The sequence below is a fragment of the Gekko japonicus genome, unplaced genomic scaffold (genome assembly GCF_001447785.1).
Source record: "Gekko japonicus isolate JY-2015 unplaced genomic scaffold, Gekko_japonicus_V1.1 scaffold428, whole genome shotgun sequence".
Lineage (NCBI taxonomy): Eukaryota > Metazoa > Chordata > Lepidosauria > Squamata > Gekkonidae > Gekko > Gekko japonicus.
Window position 1 is genome coordinate 391386 of NW_015165842.1, and position 15440 is coordinate 406825.

At 47.9% G+C, this 15440-nt stretch overlaps 1 protein-coding gene across 1 annotated transcript in view; it reads right to left on the reverse strand.

Annotated features, from left to right (window-relative positions):
- Positions 1-15440, reverse strand: part of COG6 (component of oligomeric golgi complex 6) — a 51396-nt gene that overhangs the window by 12023 nt on the left and 23933 nt on the right. The window contains exons 8-14 of the mRNA XM_015411003.1: positions 13326-13419; positions 9300-9428; positions 9102-9193; positions 7136-7200; positions 6681-6772; positions 5053-5170; positions 4218-4349 (exon numbers count right to left, since the gene is read on the reverse strand). Coding sequence (XP_015266489.1) covers positions 4218-4349; positions 5053-5170; positions 6681-6772; positions 7136-7200; positions 9102-9193; positions 9300-9428; positions 13326-13419 — 722 coding nt within the window. The remainder of the gene's footprint in view (positions 1-4217; positions 4350-5052; positions 5171-6680; positions 6773-7135; positions 7201-9101; positions 9194-9299; positions 9429-13325; positions 13420-15440) is intronic.

The following is a 15440-nucleotide window of genomic DNA, read 5'->3' on the forward strand; positions in this document are numbered from 1 at the left end:
CCAAAATTTTGCCACAGTTTCGGTAATTGTCCGGTTCCCATCAATTAATAATCGGTTACATTGCTCAGCACCTGATTGTCCCACCATATCTGTTATTTGTCACGGATCTCGTTATACCAGTTACATCTGAGCATCATGTGCTCAATAGTTTCTGTCTCTCCTGAGCCGCATCGACAAATTCTATATTCAGTGGGGATCCTTTTGAATCTACCCTCAAGCATCGCAGAGGGGAAAGCCTCACATCTGGCTAATGTGAAGGTTTTCCTAAACTTGTGAGTATCAAGCTGTGATAAATAGGACATGGGTTGCAAGCGATATTTGACAGAATCTGGGGCTCTAAACTTAGGACATCTACCGAGATCTGTCTGTCTCTCCATGTCCATCATTCTCTGTTTTAGGGCTGCTTTTGCTACATCCCAATGCATACTCAAAATCGCTTGGGGGGAAAAACCAAGCTCATATAATTTATTATGAACTGCTCTCAGCCATTTGGATTGAAAGTTGTCTGAGAGTAACAAGTGGGTTAGTCCCTGAGGATGGAAATTTAGTTTAAGCCAATACTGGAGTGAAGCCAAAGTAATTTTGGCTTCCACTGATATAGCACCTGTCTCTAGACGGATCAGTGTATTCGATACACACCTTGGGACCTGAAGAACTGCTCTAAGAAATTTGGACTGAACTCGCTCTAAAGGGGCAAAACTAGAGGAAGGAGGCCCAATAAAAGTGCCATAGAGCATCTGTCCAACTGCCTTTGCTTGAAAGAGTTTTTGGGCAGCTGGCACATAATAAGCCCCTTTGGTGCGATAGAACTTAAGAATAGCATTGGCTGTTCTTTCACCTTGGGAGGCAACATACTATATATAGGCTTTCCTAGCCCCATTTGATTGAAGGACCATACCTAAGTATTTAAAGCAGGAAACCTGCTCTAATGAGTGCCCATTTACAGACCAGATTCTTTTCTTTTGTCTGTTCCCGAAGGCCATAACCTTGTTTTTTTGAAAATTTATTGTTAGTTCCTTATTCTTACAAAAGTCTGCAAACTTACTGAGAGCTCTTCTAAGGCCAACTGGTGTTCTAGCTAAGATGACAGCATCGTCGGCATACAGTAAGATAGACACATGCTGTTGTTGAAGTTTTGGTGGATGTAAACTAGGGGAGTCTAAGTAACTTACTATATCATTAATATATCATTAATATATAGATTAAACAGGGAAGGGGCTAGTACGCAACCCTGCCTAACTCCCCTATAGGTGTTAATAGGGTCTGATAGATTTCCTTTCCTGTTAAGGCTAACATGCAAATGGGTGTTATCATGAAGAGCCCGCAACAAAAAGAGGAGCCTTCTATCAATTGAGGAAGCTTCTAAGCTGGCCCACAATTTTGGCCTCGATATTGAATCAAAAGCCGCTTTGCTGCTAGGTCTTTGATCAGAGGATACAGCAGCCATGGGTACAGAGCTCTGATTTTTTAAAAAAGGATATATGTCTTGATGCTAAAACGAAGCTGAGAAATGGGCAGTTCTGGAGACACTTAAGCAACAGCTACGCACAGCTCTGCTTTGAACACCGTAAAAAAGTATAATTGTTATTCCTACTGCATCTAGAGTAACTGGGCGCGTTCAGACGGGCCATTTGAGCCGGTATACGTGCTGGTTAGAAACAGAGTTTATATGGGCGAGCACACAGCCAACATTTGCCTCCCGTCCCCAACCCCCTTTAAACGGGAGTATTTTGCTACCAGGTCCCCAAGTGGTGTTTTCCTGCTGCTCCGGTTCTAGCCACATTTTCCCCCTGTGTGATCGCTCCTCCGCCGGTGTAGAGCCACTTCCTGTTCCCCACTCGAAAGCTGCCTGAGGCTTCTGCTTTTCGCCTGCCATTTTTAAAATTTTTTTAAAGTGTCGGCGATATGCGCTTGGGCGGAGCTTCGCCCCGGCGTTAATAAAACCAAAGTTTAAACAGTGCCTAGTTTTGTTGTATAGATGAGTTCAGGATCTCAGGGAAGCCAGTTTCGGGGTAAAAGTGTAAAGGGAAGTGTTCCTTTAACGTTTAAAGGGAAGCGTCATGGCAGTTGGGTTGAAGGGGAAATCGCTGTTCTGCGCACATGTGAAAATTTCAATACTAAAGATGGCTACCTGTGCGCATGCCCAAACTGAGAGGAAAAAACCCCGTGTGGACGGCGGGGAGCGATGTGGCTGCGCAGCGATCCGGAAGAAGGAGGTGAGTGTGATCGCAATTCTTCCAGGTTAAAAAAAAAGCGCATCGGACCGGAGTAATTTACACTGCTCCCGGCACGCCGTCTGACCGCACCCACTGTGTCTGAAACAAAATAGGGACACAGAGTGCTGTTCTGGCTTATGGACAAACAGCAGTACAGACCTAGTCTATTAATAAGAAGGGGGGGGAATTACCTGTATCAGCCTACATGTCAACTGAGTTCCTAATTCAGACCCCATCAGCACAGGAGGCAAAAACCTCAGTTGCCAGAAGTGAGGCTTTCGCAGCAGAGGCCTGTGTCTCTTTTAGAAATGGCTGTCAGATATCATCCCCATTCTGGCCAGCTTTTAGACTGGCCGGCTAAACAGTGTCAGCGGAGCTGGGTACGCCAGGAGGTAATGTGTACTACTGCCACACATTCTGTTATTTTTCAGCCTTTCATTCTGTGGTCGTGAATTTGCAGAAAAGCTGCCCACAACCCTTTGGAATAAAAGGCTTGGTTTCTCATGAAAATCTAGGACTTTCATCAGCAGAGAGTGGTTTCCTCAGCCCCCTCCTCCCTGCCGCTGACTAAAATACACCACGTGCGATTACTGCCGGATCGCAGAGCAGGCCCGTAGCCAGGATTTTGTGGCTTGCGGGGCAATTTTTTTTAAGTGGGGCTTGAATTCTATAGTTTAAAAAAAGAACCCAGCTCCCTGCAATCTCCTCACCACCCCTTGGCTGTAATTTCTCCTTAAAAAGCTTTTACAGGAGAAAATCTTGTGGGGCAGTCCCTTTAAGAAAGGGGGCGGAGCCCTGAATAGCCCCACCGTAGACATGGGCCTGTTGTGGACCTAGGGTTGCCAAGTGAAAAAAATCGCCGCAGCGGGGGACTCCCGGCTTGAGCGCAAAACCATAGAGTTTTCCCTCGGATGGTCGTGGCCCCGCCCCCAGCGTGCCCGGCGTCGTCACGTCACTTCCTGGTGACGTGCACGTGGGGTTCCCCCCGGGGCCCGATCCGCCGCCACCGGGGGGGGACTTGGCAAGCCTATGTGGACCCCTCCTGAAACAACATGAGGGAGGAGTTGGAGGTCTGCTGTGGGAGGGGGGGAACCGATGCTCCCCCTTCTGTCAGCAGAAATGTTAGGTAGAATCCAATCCAATATGTGTAAGTAAAATCACTGGGCTCAGAATTAACGATGGGACTGAACTCTGTTGCTAGCCTTTGCTCCCACTTCAGTGGTCCAACTTTCTTTCTTGTACGCGAAGGCTCCACACAAGCCAGGTTCCTTTCAAGGACTCTGCTCCTTTTCCTCATCAATTCCTCCTCGTCTTCAGAAGACAAGTGCCATTCTCCACCCCACCTCTGTAAGTGACCTGCCAGGGAGTGGGGGAAGAAAGGGGAACAGCGTTACTCCCCCACCCCCACCCAGGAGGAGCCAAGACACTTCGGCTGAGCCATCACGGTTTATTTACTGATGGGGTGAGAAGTGGCTACACAATTATGAGGCGTCCTCTGCTCCCCCTTTATCCTCCAGCATTTCTCCTCTTCGCTTTTTACAGAGGAAATCATGTATGGCAGCGGGTGAATGGAGACACTGCCTAGTATCGCCACTCGTATCCCCACAACCAGTGTTCCCCCTAAGCTGAGTTAGTGTGAGACAGCTCACAGTTTTCTAGCCTCCGGCTCACACATTTTTGTCTTAGCTCAGGAAGGAGGGCTTCAAAGCAGACTAATTGATGCAGTAGCCAAATCGCTCACTCACAACTTTAATGCCACCAGCTCACAAAGTGGAATTTTTGCTCATGAGACTCCACAGCTTAGAGGGAACATTGCCCACCACCATATCTGTCTTTAGTTGCAGTACAGCTGCATTTGACTCTCCAGATACTGACCACAGTTAACCTTCCACCCTATTTATTTGTTAACAACACCATTTCTGGCATTGCCCATCCACATACTGCACCGCCTTTCGATTGCTAAGATCGACGCACACCAAGATCTTCAAAACAAAGGTCTACCTGCACAAAGTCAGCTTGTCGAGTATCCACAGGGACGACACAGGAGCTGTGGGATGCCAGAATCTCACGCAGCAGAACGAGTGTTTGATTCAGCGCTGAGCTTGGGCCGAGATCGGCAGGGGGAAGCTCAATCTGAAAAAACAAGTGTTGTGAACGTATTTCTCAAAATGAGATTTGTCTATAGGAAGCAATACAGGGGCACCCAATCACACCAGGTGATGGACGTACAAGCAGCGCAGCGGCCCAAAGCTACCACCAGCCTCTTTCCATCCGTCTCTAGCATAACCTTAACCCCTAAGCCTGGCTTGTCAACAGCAGAAGTGCTCCCTTTTCTACAAAGGAGAAGGGGCATTCGGCCCTTATCTGCCCCACTTTCTCTCAGGTGCTGGGAAAAAGAAGAATGCATTCATAGTCCCACAGCACAAATAGAAACGGCTTCATTATCTTCTATGGACCACAAATTTCTTTGTTCAGCTGTTCAAGAGAGCCAGTGTGGCATAGTCGTTAGAGCAGGGGTGTCAAACATAAGGCCCGGGGGCCAGAACCAGCCCGCCCAGGGCTCTTACCCTGCCCGCAAGCAACTGGTGTGAGGGAGGGATGGCAGGAGGCTGCCGGGGGGGGGGGGTGGGGGAGCGGGAACATGTGATGAAGAGTGTGTGGTCAAAGCTGTCAAGAAATAGAAAGGAAATGGCTGGGGTAGGACTATGAGGCTGAGAGAACCAGTGTGGTGCAGTGCCGAGAGTGTCAAGACCAGGATGTGGGAGATCCAACCTGACCCCCACTGAACGGAGTGTGGGCTGCAGAAACAGGAGAGCGACTAATCCTCGCAACAAACCTTATCCATCAATTTACTTGCATGCAGGCTCAGACTGTTCAGGAATATTTTTTTACTCAACAGGTGCATCTCCTCGATCGTTGTTAACAGCATGGCGGCGCTGTTTCCCACAATATTACTGAAAATTGGGGAAAAAACAGAAGGGGGGGGTTAATTATACCCAAGAAAGACACGTCAGGTCCTGCTATTTAGCTTAGTAAGACTAAAAATAAGGAACACTGTTTTTTTGCGTGGAGAATTTATGTTCTATTTGAAGGTGGGGGAGTAATAAACTCTGGGGGGAAAGTTCCACCCCAGTCATTTCCCTTGGATCTCTCAGCTGCATTCAGTGCCAAGAACTGAGGCATCCTTTGAGAGCCATCTCTCTGGGCTGAGAGTGGGAGGTGCTGCTTTGCAATGGTTCTCCCCCCCCCCACTTCAGGCAGGTGCCAGATGCTGGTGCTGTGAACATGCTGTTCACCCCAATGGGAATTAGGTAAAGGTAAAGGTTTCCCTTGTGCGAAAGCCAGTCGAATCCAACTCCAGGCGTTCCGGTGCTCATCTTCGTTTCTAAGCCAAAGAGTCAGTGCTATCCGAAGACTGTTCCCGTGGTCATGTGGCCGGCATGACTAAATGTCGAGGTGCACGGAACGCTGACCTTCCCACCAAAGTGGTACCTACTTGCAATTTCTTGCTTTCGAACTGCTAGGTTGGCAGGAGCTGGGGCCAGAGACGGGAGCTCACTCCGTCACGCGTCACTAGGGGCTCGAACTGCCGAACGACTGACCTTCTGGTCTGCAGCTCAGCATCATAACCTCTGAGCCACCGCGGCCCCCAATTCCCCAATGGGAATTACCCATTGGGAATTACCAGCACTATCTCCCTTGCTGTATAACAAAGTTTGAGTTGAGTGGCACCTTAAAGACTAACAGAGTTTTATTCTGGGTATTTCTTCATATATCTGAAAAACTGTATCTGAAGAAGTGTATCTTCAGGTATCTGAAGAAGTGTGCATACACACGGAAGTCTATACCCAGAACAGAACTTTATTGTACCACTGGACTCAAACTTTGTTCTGCTGCTCCAGACCAACATGGCTACCCACCAGAAGAATTATAGTTATTCGAAGAAGGGTGTCACGCCGGGGGTCATCCCCTGAGGGGAAGGATGCTTCCGCCGTGTCGTCTGAAGTCCCACAGGGGAAGCCAAAGCCTCAGAATAGAAGTGGAGAGAGTTGCATCACTCTCAACAACACTTCTCGGAGTGACAGCGTCCCACCTCCCAAGTGGGGTGGCCTGGGCGTCTTCGGGGGTGGGGTCACTTCCGGGAGATCCCAAAACTCCCCGTTCGCCTTCATGCTTGCCTGAAGGACTCCGTCGGTCCCTCGGCGTTCGGGTACGTGCCAGCTTCTCCGGTTCTCCTGCACTCGTGCCCGCCCCCCTGTCTTCTGGGCTTTCGGGACACCTGGGCTCTCTGAACCTCTTCTTCCACCTATATACTTCATACCTTCTCCAAAAAGTTGAGTAATTAATCTATATGATCCCCCCCTTGAGTGCAACCAACTCGACTACCGCAAAAGAAAAACCTAGCCCTTATAACATAAAGCCAAAGGTAATTTGATTTTTCTTCACAGTCTGTTCCAAGTTTACCTGATGGTGTGGTGGTAGAATTTGAGAAGGTTAGAGATTTTATATAGCAGGACTGCTCCCGGTTCGGCCACAATCAATTGTTCAATTCTAACCTGAGAGAAATAGGACAAAAGCATGCATTCAGCCGCCATGCAGACACCCTCCCCCCTTTTAAGTCAACATCTACACACAAGTCAGCGTCAAGGAAAACATGAAGGCTGAATCTTTAAAAAGGGCCAAAATTTAAATTAAAAAAAAAAATGACTCTGTGGTCAAGAAACCGAAAATGGATGCATTCAAGAATGGTCTACTCCTCATACTGTATTGCCAGAATCAACCAATCATTCAGGGGAAGAGGCCAGTAATAATTACAGTAACAGGAAACATGATTGCTAACTGTGAAATATGAGGAAATGCTTAAAAAAAACACAACTACATGTTTACACTGAGGCTTCACATAAAGCAACGTATTTTACCTTAAGAGGCCGGCAAACACCTTCTGTGATGTGTCCAACTACTTCTTGCATAGTTTCTTCCACACCTGAAAATTAAACAGTGGAAGTTATTCAGAGGTATTCCACAGATTTTTTGGAGTATTTTTTTGTATTTTTCGTGTGTTTGTGGCAACCTCTGGTGATTGTGTGTGCGTCTGGGAGTCATGGTGAACTCAGTGGTGACTGACCCCTACTGGGGGCCTGGAGGATATTCAGAGAGATGGCTGAGTAAAGCCTGCCCCCAGCCTTCCATCTCTGGTCTTCCAAGGAGGTCTCCCATCCAAGGACTTGCCGGAGTCGACCCCGCTTAGCTTCCAAGATCTGATGAGATCGGGCTTGCCTAGGCTGCCCGGGTCAGGGCCACAGATTATTTTTTGATGTTCCATTTGACAAGCTCATAAATTCCTCCTCATTACCACAAACAACAAATGTAATTCTTTGCAAACATACTTTTGTGGACTACTACAAAGAATCAGGACTGCAGATTTGGGAAGGTCTGATGAGGCAGATTTCCTCTACTGAAAGCTCACTCACTTTCTCCTCCTCTCTCTGCCTTCTTGCTTGCTCTATATCTTTACTGCTCCTCCCTCAGTGACTCACAATCCCCTTCTCTTCTCTGCTAAGGAGGACTTGCTCCAACCATTCCCTCCCTCTTCTTCCACGGTCCAAAATCTTGCAGTCCCATCTCAGAGTCTTGTACCTTCCTCTACTCCCTGTCTGCATGACCTCTCCTTCATAAGAACATAAGAGATGCCATTGTTGGATCAGGCCAAAGGCCCATCCAGTCCAACACTCTGTATCACACAGTGGCCAGAAATACCAGGAGCCATCAGGAGGCTCCCGCACAAGCTCCGCAAAGTGCTGGAGACGCGGTTGGAGGCTGACAAGGTGAGCGAGCCGGGCTGGCTGCCGCCGCCGCCCCCTTTCTCCTCCTTGAATGAAGGTGGTGGTGATGGTGGTGGGATCTCTATGCCAGTCCCCTCTTCCAACGCAGCCTCCACAAGGAAAACTATTTGGCGCTGCAGCGTAGTGGAGGGTTGCTGCCCCACCCCCCTGGCCTGAGATTTTCTTGTGTATTTCTCAGGCAAATAAATAAATAAATAAATAATTCTCAGGAGAAAGCTTCGTAGATGTTGTAGCTCCAGCCCTGAAATTAGGATGCTTAAATAGTTTAGCCGTACTTCCTGGCCAGGACTGGCGCCAACTAGCTTAACATAAGGAAGGAATGGTCCCAGTATATGTATTTATTTTTATTTGTTACCATAAGAACATAAGAGACGCCAATGTTGGATCAGGCCAAAGGCCCATCCAGTCCAACACTGTATCACACAGTGGCCAGAAATACCAGGTGCCATCAGGAGGTCCACCAGTGGGGCCAGGACATTAGAAACCCTCCCACTGTTGACCCCCCCCCCAAGCACCATGAAGACAGAGCATCACTTGCCCCAGAGCCCCTATCTATACCTTGTGGCTATTGGCTAATACCTTGTGGCTATACCTTGTGGCTATTGGCTAATAGCCACTGATGGACCTCTGCTCCATATGCTTATCTAATTTCCTCTTGAAGCCGTCCATGCTTGTAGCCACCACCACCTCCTGTGGCAGTGAATTCCAAGTGTTAATCACTCATTCCAATTGTTAATCACTCTTCATCACACAATGACTGTTTTCTCCTTTCACCTCCAGCCCCACAGCTTAAACTCCTTTGATCCCAAATCCCTCCTTGCCTCCATTCTGCTGGTATTTGGTCCCTACTGTGACTAGCTTTACTTTGCAATTTCCCCCCAAAAAAGATGCCCAAATCTTCCCTATCCCTAAAAATCACTATCTTGGCTCCATATTTCTACGAGTGTGAGCGATTCCCTCTGCCTTCCACTTGCCAGCCTCTGACTCATCCATTTTCTTGCTTCCTACTACATTCCCTGGAAGATTTAAACGTCAGTGGTACCTTCGGCAGTCACGAGTTTTAACATGGCTTCCAAGTGCTCCTTTTCAGAAGCGGTCGCTTGATGTAGCCAGGCCAGCATGTCTCCTACATACCTGAAACAGCAACAAACAAAAATACTCTGGTGAATAAAGGGCTGCTACATTGCAAGTAATGTGTCCCCACCCCATTTATTTGCAACATACACGGTCACTGTTGTACCTTAGAGGATCATGGGAATGCATTTCGATAGGCCGTGGAGTACCTCCTGGACCGCCTCTAGTAAGAGCATCGATAAAGCCCCGGACCACGGCGCTTCTTCTGGCTGTTCCGAACTCATCAAGGGTATATCTGCAGCAAAAATTGATTTGAACATGTTAATGCATACTGTTACTGCCACCACAGTAATCAAGGTATCTTATTTTATGGGGAATGGGAGGAGGAGGAGGAGGAGGAAGGTTAGTTCCTGAGAAGAATCATCGTTGTTTACAAAATTATCAAAAGATGTAACATTGTAAAGCCACCAAAAATGCAAGTATTATTTTTACGCTGTTCAGTGAGCCATATCCAATAGCGGCTTAGTTCCTAACTAAAATTTTCATGGGTCTAAGGAGGAGAGGGGTGGTTTCTGATGATTCCTGGGGACCCCAGATATAGCTTGTGGGGGGGGGGAATCAGGCGTTTCCCATGAGAAGGGGAATTAATGAAATTGGCCTCCTCCCACCTCCACTGAAGTCCTAAGCAGGATCCAAGCCAGCATTATGATTATGTGGCTTTGAGAGATCTGTTTCTCTCTGCATTTCAGTCTCTGTTAGCAGTTCTCTTATAAAGGAATTTCAAAGGGAGATTGGAAAGAGAGACTGCTGAATTGCGATTGGAAAGAGAGACTGCTGAATTGCAACTGATAATGAAGCTCAAAACAATGCATCCAACTGGACTGAATCAAGACCCAGGTTACCTGTCTCATTACCAATGTTGATTTCTCCATGCCTATTACCCTTCTGCATATCTCACCTAAATCCAATCATGCCTGCTATTGTAATTCGCCTGCTATTGTCATTCGCCTGCTAATGTCACTCAGCATCTGAAATCACTCCACTTTCCAATAAATAGGACAGACGGACTCTCATTCTAGCTGTATCTGAAGAAGTGAGCAGTGACTGACAAAAGCTCATACCCTGCCACGTATTTTGTCAGTCTTTAAGGTGCTACTGGACTGTTGGTCGTTTCTACAGTCTCTGTTAGTTAACTGTACTTCTATGCACCACATCTACGTGACAAAGGGACAGAGAAAGAGGGTATCAAAAACTTTCCCACAAGAACGGAAAGGCTACATAATCTGTCCACCCCTATGCTTATACAAACTTGTTAAGTGCCATAAAACTTTCTTGTTTGGGCTGGCTCTTAATAATGAAATATGAAAATATACAAAAGTCTAAAAACCTCTCAGGTTCAAGGCAAAGTCTATTTGTCTGAGCCTTTGCCAACTGATTCTGCCACACCCCCATACCCCTATTACAACCCTATGCACAGTTAAAGGTAAAGGTTCCCTTGCTTGAAAGCCAGTCGAATCCGACTCTAGGGTTGCGGTGCTCATCTCCGTTTCAAAGCCAAAGAGCCAGCGCTGTCCGAAGACGTTTCCGTGGTCATGTGGCCGGCATGACTAAACACCAAGGCACACGGAACGCTGTGACCTTCCCACCAAAGTGGTACCTATTTATCTACTTGCAATTTCTTGCTTTCGAACTGCTAGGTTGGCAGGAGCTGGAACTAGAGATAGCTCACTCCATCATGCGGCACCCGGGTCTCGAACTGCTGAACTACCGACCTTCCACAGCCTGCAGTTCAGCGTCTTAACCACTTGAGCCACCGCAGCTCCTTATGCAGAGTGACACCAGTCTAAATCCATTTATTTCAACTGGCTTAGACTGCATATAACTGCACGGTTAGTTACCCAGCATATTTGTTTTACAGTTTACGGCAAGCAGGGATGAATTTTAAACACTGCTCTGATTGAATATTGTTGTTATTTTTAACTCTGTGTTTTAGATTGCCGTGGACACCCACTGCAAGCCCTGAACATCCTTTCTGGAGAGCAAGCCCCATTTCTCAGCAAACGTGCTTAGAGTTTTATGGGCATGTATGTCACCACTACATAAGCTGTCAATAAAAGAATTTCATTTAGAATGAATGGATGTGTCATGGTTGCCACACTTGTGATACTGTTGCATGTACCACCCGTCAAAGGTCTGTATCCTGCAGACCCATTTTGCTAACAGCAGCATGGTCCTCTGCTACAAGAGGCCCTAGAGAGGCCAGGGAGGAAAGTCAGAGGAACAGCTCTGCAAAATCCAGCCCACGGCTTCTTGCTCTTTGTGTTCTTCCTTTGGACCACTCAGCTTCCCCCTTAGGCTGGCTCTTAATTCACAGATGTGCTGGAAACAGAAACTTTTGAAGGCAACTTTTATTTTATTTCCCACCTGTTTTCTCCTCTCTCTTTTTCCCATTCCATTTTTTTTTTTTGGCCATGCCTATTGCAAATTTTCCTGAAACATCCTGGCAAATGGGAATGGGAAACTGCCGAAGCCAGTAAGAAAAACAAAGGTGGAAAACTGTCTATATTGCCAGTAATAAGACCTGATGCTGCTGAGTCTGGGACAAAGGCCGTGTGTTAGGCTTTGAACTTCTTTGATCCACTGAGCGCAGCCTTGAAGTTTTGACCCCACCTATAAAAACAATAAAGGCCCTTACTGAGGCCATAACAAGACATCAGAAGAGAAGCAGGACTTGGTGTTGTTCTCCGACTCTTTCTTCCCTTTATTTATTATTTAATTGCATTTATATCCCGCCCTCCCCGCATGCGGGCTCAGGGCGGCTTACAAGACATAGGTGTAATACAACACCACAGTTACACAATTAAGGCACACAGTGCAATAAAATACAGTTAAAACAATTTAAAACAATTAATTACAGTGGGCAACTCCCAAAAATCTACCGCAACTACCCTACTCGCTCCCTATTGTACATCACATTGAGTCAAAGAGGGGGATGCTATGGCCCCGATGTTCAAATGGCCAGTCAGCCTAACCCAGCGGTACTGCTTTGCAGTCGCCCGTTGGTGGTAGTGGCGGCGGCGGCTCTTATTCAAAAGCCTGGCGGAAGAGCTCCGTCTTACAGGCCCTATGGAACTGTAACAGGTCCCGCAGGGCCCTGATCTCCTCCGGGAGCTTGTTCCACCAGATAGGAGCCGCCACCGAAAAAGACCTGGCCCTTGTGGCAGCAAGCCTGGCCTCTTTAGGGCCCGGGGTCACTAGGCGGTGTTGTGACCCTGACCAAAGTGCTCTTTGGGGCCTATATGGGGAAAGGCGGTCCCTCAGGTATGCCGGACCCTGGCCATATAGGGCTTTAAAGGTAAGCACCAGCACTTTGAAGCGAATCTGGAATGCTATAGGCAGCCAGTGCAGCGCTTTCAGCACAGGCTGAATGTGGTCCCCTTTAGAGGCACCAACAACCAGCCTGGCCGCCGCATTCTGCACCAGCTGCAGCCTCCGAGTTTGCGACAAAGGCAGCCCCATGTAGAGAGCGTTGCAGTAGTCTAGCCTCGAGGTAACCGTCGCATGGATCACTGTGGCCAGATCTTCGTGGCTAAGGAAGGGGACCAACTGCCGCACCAGCTCAACGTGGTAACAGCTCAAGATGATGTGTGAGTTCACACCTTGAAATGTGCACTGCTCCCCACCCTGGTGCTGCTGACAGCCGGTGATGTGAGGTACAGAAACACACGGTCTTCTTGACAAGCGTTGTGTTATTCTTGGTGTTCCCAAGAAGTGAGAAGACAGACATGGACCAGCGATGCTTGGAACTGCCCTGAGCTTGACATTTGTTGGTTAGACCTCTACTAAAACATGCGGTGGCACATTCAGCCTGGACTGTAACCAGTGTTCCTTCTAAGCTGAGCTAGTGTGAGCTGGCTCAGTTTTTTTAACCTCTGGCTCACACATTTCTGCCCTAGCTCAGGAAGGATGGCTCCCGAGCAGACTGATTTATGCAGCAGCCAAATCGCTCGCTCACAACTTTAATGCCAGTAAGCTTACAAAGTAGAATTTTTGCTCACGAGACTCCACAGCTTAGAGGGAGCGTTGACTGTAACTGTGAGTGGCTCTTGACAGAGTCCAGTCAAGAGGGCCAGGCATCCTGCTCTTTTGGCCCTGAAACCACACTGTTGCTGCAGGCAACACATCAACGTACTTGTAGAGAACAGGTCGGTCTTGCAAAGCTTCCATCGCTTGGGCCAAAACTGGAGAAATGTCACATGATTCTTGTGTTAAAGCCCTGCATTCACCTATGGAAAGAGCAAAACAACAGTAATAACGAGGATAAGCACCTGTCACTTCTGCAGGGCGGAGGGGAGATTTCCCCTTCCCACTGCAACTCTTCTGAGCTCCCTAAATTGCTGTTCCTGGGGGAGAGGGGACCCTCAGGAACAGCAAAGGGGTGTGAAACAAAGGGGGGGGAGGGGAACCGGCAAACAAAATCCCCACTCCTTCCAATAGTGCAAAACAATCATTGGATCCAAGCCCTCTGCCAGCACGGTGAAGCTGCATCCAGCATTCATCTACTCCATATTAAGGTGTTGAGATTTTAAGGAAAAAAGATTACAAACTGTGTTTGGGGGGGCGGGCGGGCGGGTGTGTGTGTGTGTGTTAGCAACTGTCAGGATACCAACTGTACTGGGACCTCTGCCACTGTCCACAAAGTCACTGCCTGTCTTATCAGCACGGTCTTAAAGAGGAGTCTGTAAATAATGACACTACTCCTTCAATCTGCTCTTAGGCAGTGCACAGACTACTGGAAGAGGCCGCTTCTTTTCAAGGGGTGACTCTGTAGTCAATGTTGGAAGAGTCTGGGCAGGCAGAATTAGCCTGCTCTTAAACAGAGTCACTTTCCCTAGTCATAATCCTTCAGTGTCCTGGATCCTGAGACCCAGCTGGATATCCAGAGACTAGTTTAAACTAGACCTTGCAGTGGGCGACTGGCCCAAGACTGTCCAGCCGGCTTCCCTGGCAGAGTGGGGATTCACACCCAGGTCTCCCAGACCCTAGTGTGATACTCAAACTGCTATACCACACGGGCATAGGCAACTAGGCAAAACGGGCCAAATGATGCAAATGTGCTTGTTTTGAATACGCTATGGCAAGCGGCAGAATCCAGCTGTTCCTGATGCAGATTTTTGTCAAATGTTAACCAATTCGAAGGACAGCGGCAAGGCAGGATGAACAGAAAACAAAATCTAAAGTGTGACCAGCATTCGGGGTACTGTACAAATGATCAGGAAAGCCTGTTCCAGTCCTGCTGCTAATTTGGCACACTTATTTGAAAGGGTGGGCTAATGGAATCCCGCGACAGGGCTCTCCTATTTGCCTGTTTTCTAACGTTTAAGATCTGGGTGCCAAGGAGTTTTCTGCAGCCTTCTTATGGCGATTCTGCAGGGTTTTCAAGACAAAGGATGAACAGAGGTGGTTTGCCACTGACCGGCCTCAGGTCTCCCCTCCAAGGACTAACCAGGGCTTAGCTTCCGACATCTGACAAGACTGGGCTAGCCTGGCCGATCCAGGTCAGGACGGAGTCCTATTACTACTGTAAACGTAAGAATCCAAAACGTTCAAATATTGCTTTTCTAACATTAAGTATTTTGCACTTCTAAATTTGCACCCTTGGACAATCCCCATCCAAAAAACCCCCCACGAAATGATGAAAAGGTCAGAACATTATGCTCTAACTCTGTTTCCCGGAAAATGCTGGTCCTACTTGTTGCCCACCAGCCGCTTCAAGCGGCATGAATACAGACTCTTAAATATGACTGCAAAGCTGGATTGTGAAATAAGTCAATTTGGTGACAGATTTCAAAACCCTCTGAGATCCCCAAACGGGGTTTGTACACGCTCCTGTCACAGGATGGCAGCCCAGAGATAAGCAATGCAGCTGGATTTGCTAGGGGAAAAGCCTGCCTGGCTGCAAGTACCTCATGAGCCAGTGTGGTGCACTGGTTAGAGTGTTGAACTAGGAACTGGGAAACTCAGGTTCGAATCCCCACTCGTGCCACGGAAGTTTTCTGGGTGGACTTGGGTCAGCTTCACACTCTCTTAGCCTAACCTACCTCACAGGGTTGGTGTGAGGACAAAATGGAGGAGAGGAGAATGATTTAAGCACTTTGGGTCCCGTTGGGGGGAAAGTTATGGTATAAATGAAGTGAATAATAAGTGATGATGAGGATCAGGGCTATTTTGGGGCAGGAACGCACAGGAATGGAGTTCCGGCTGGCTCCCAAGTTGGCCACACCCAGCAGGAACTCATTAGCATAAT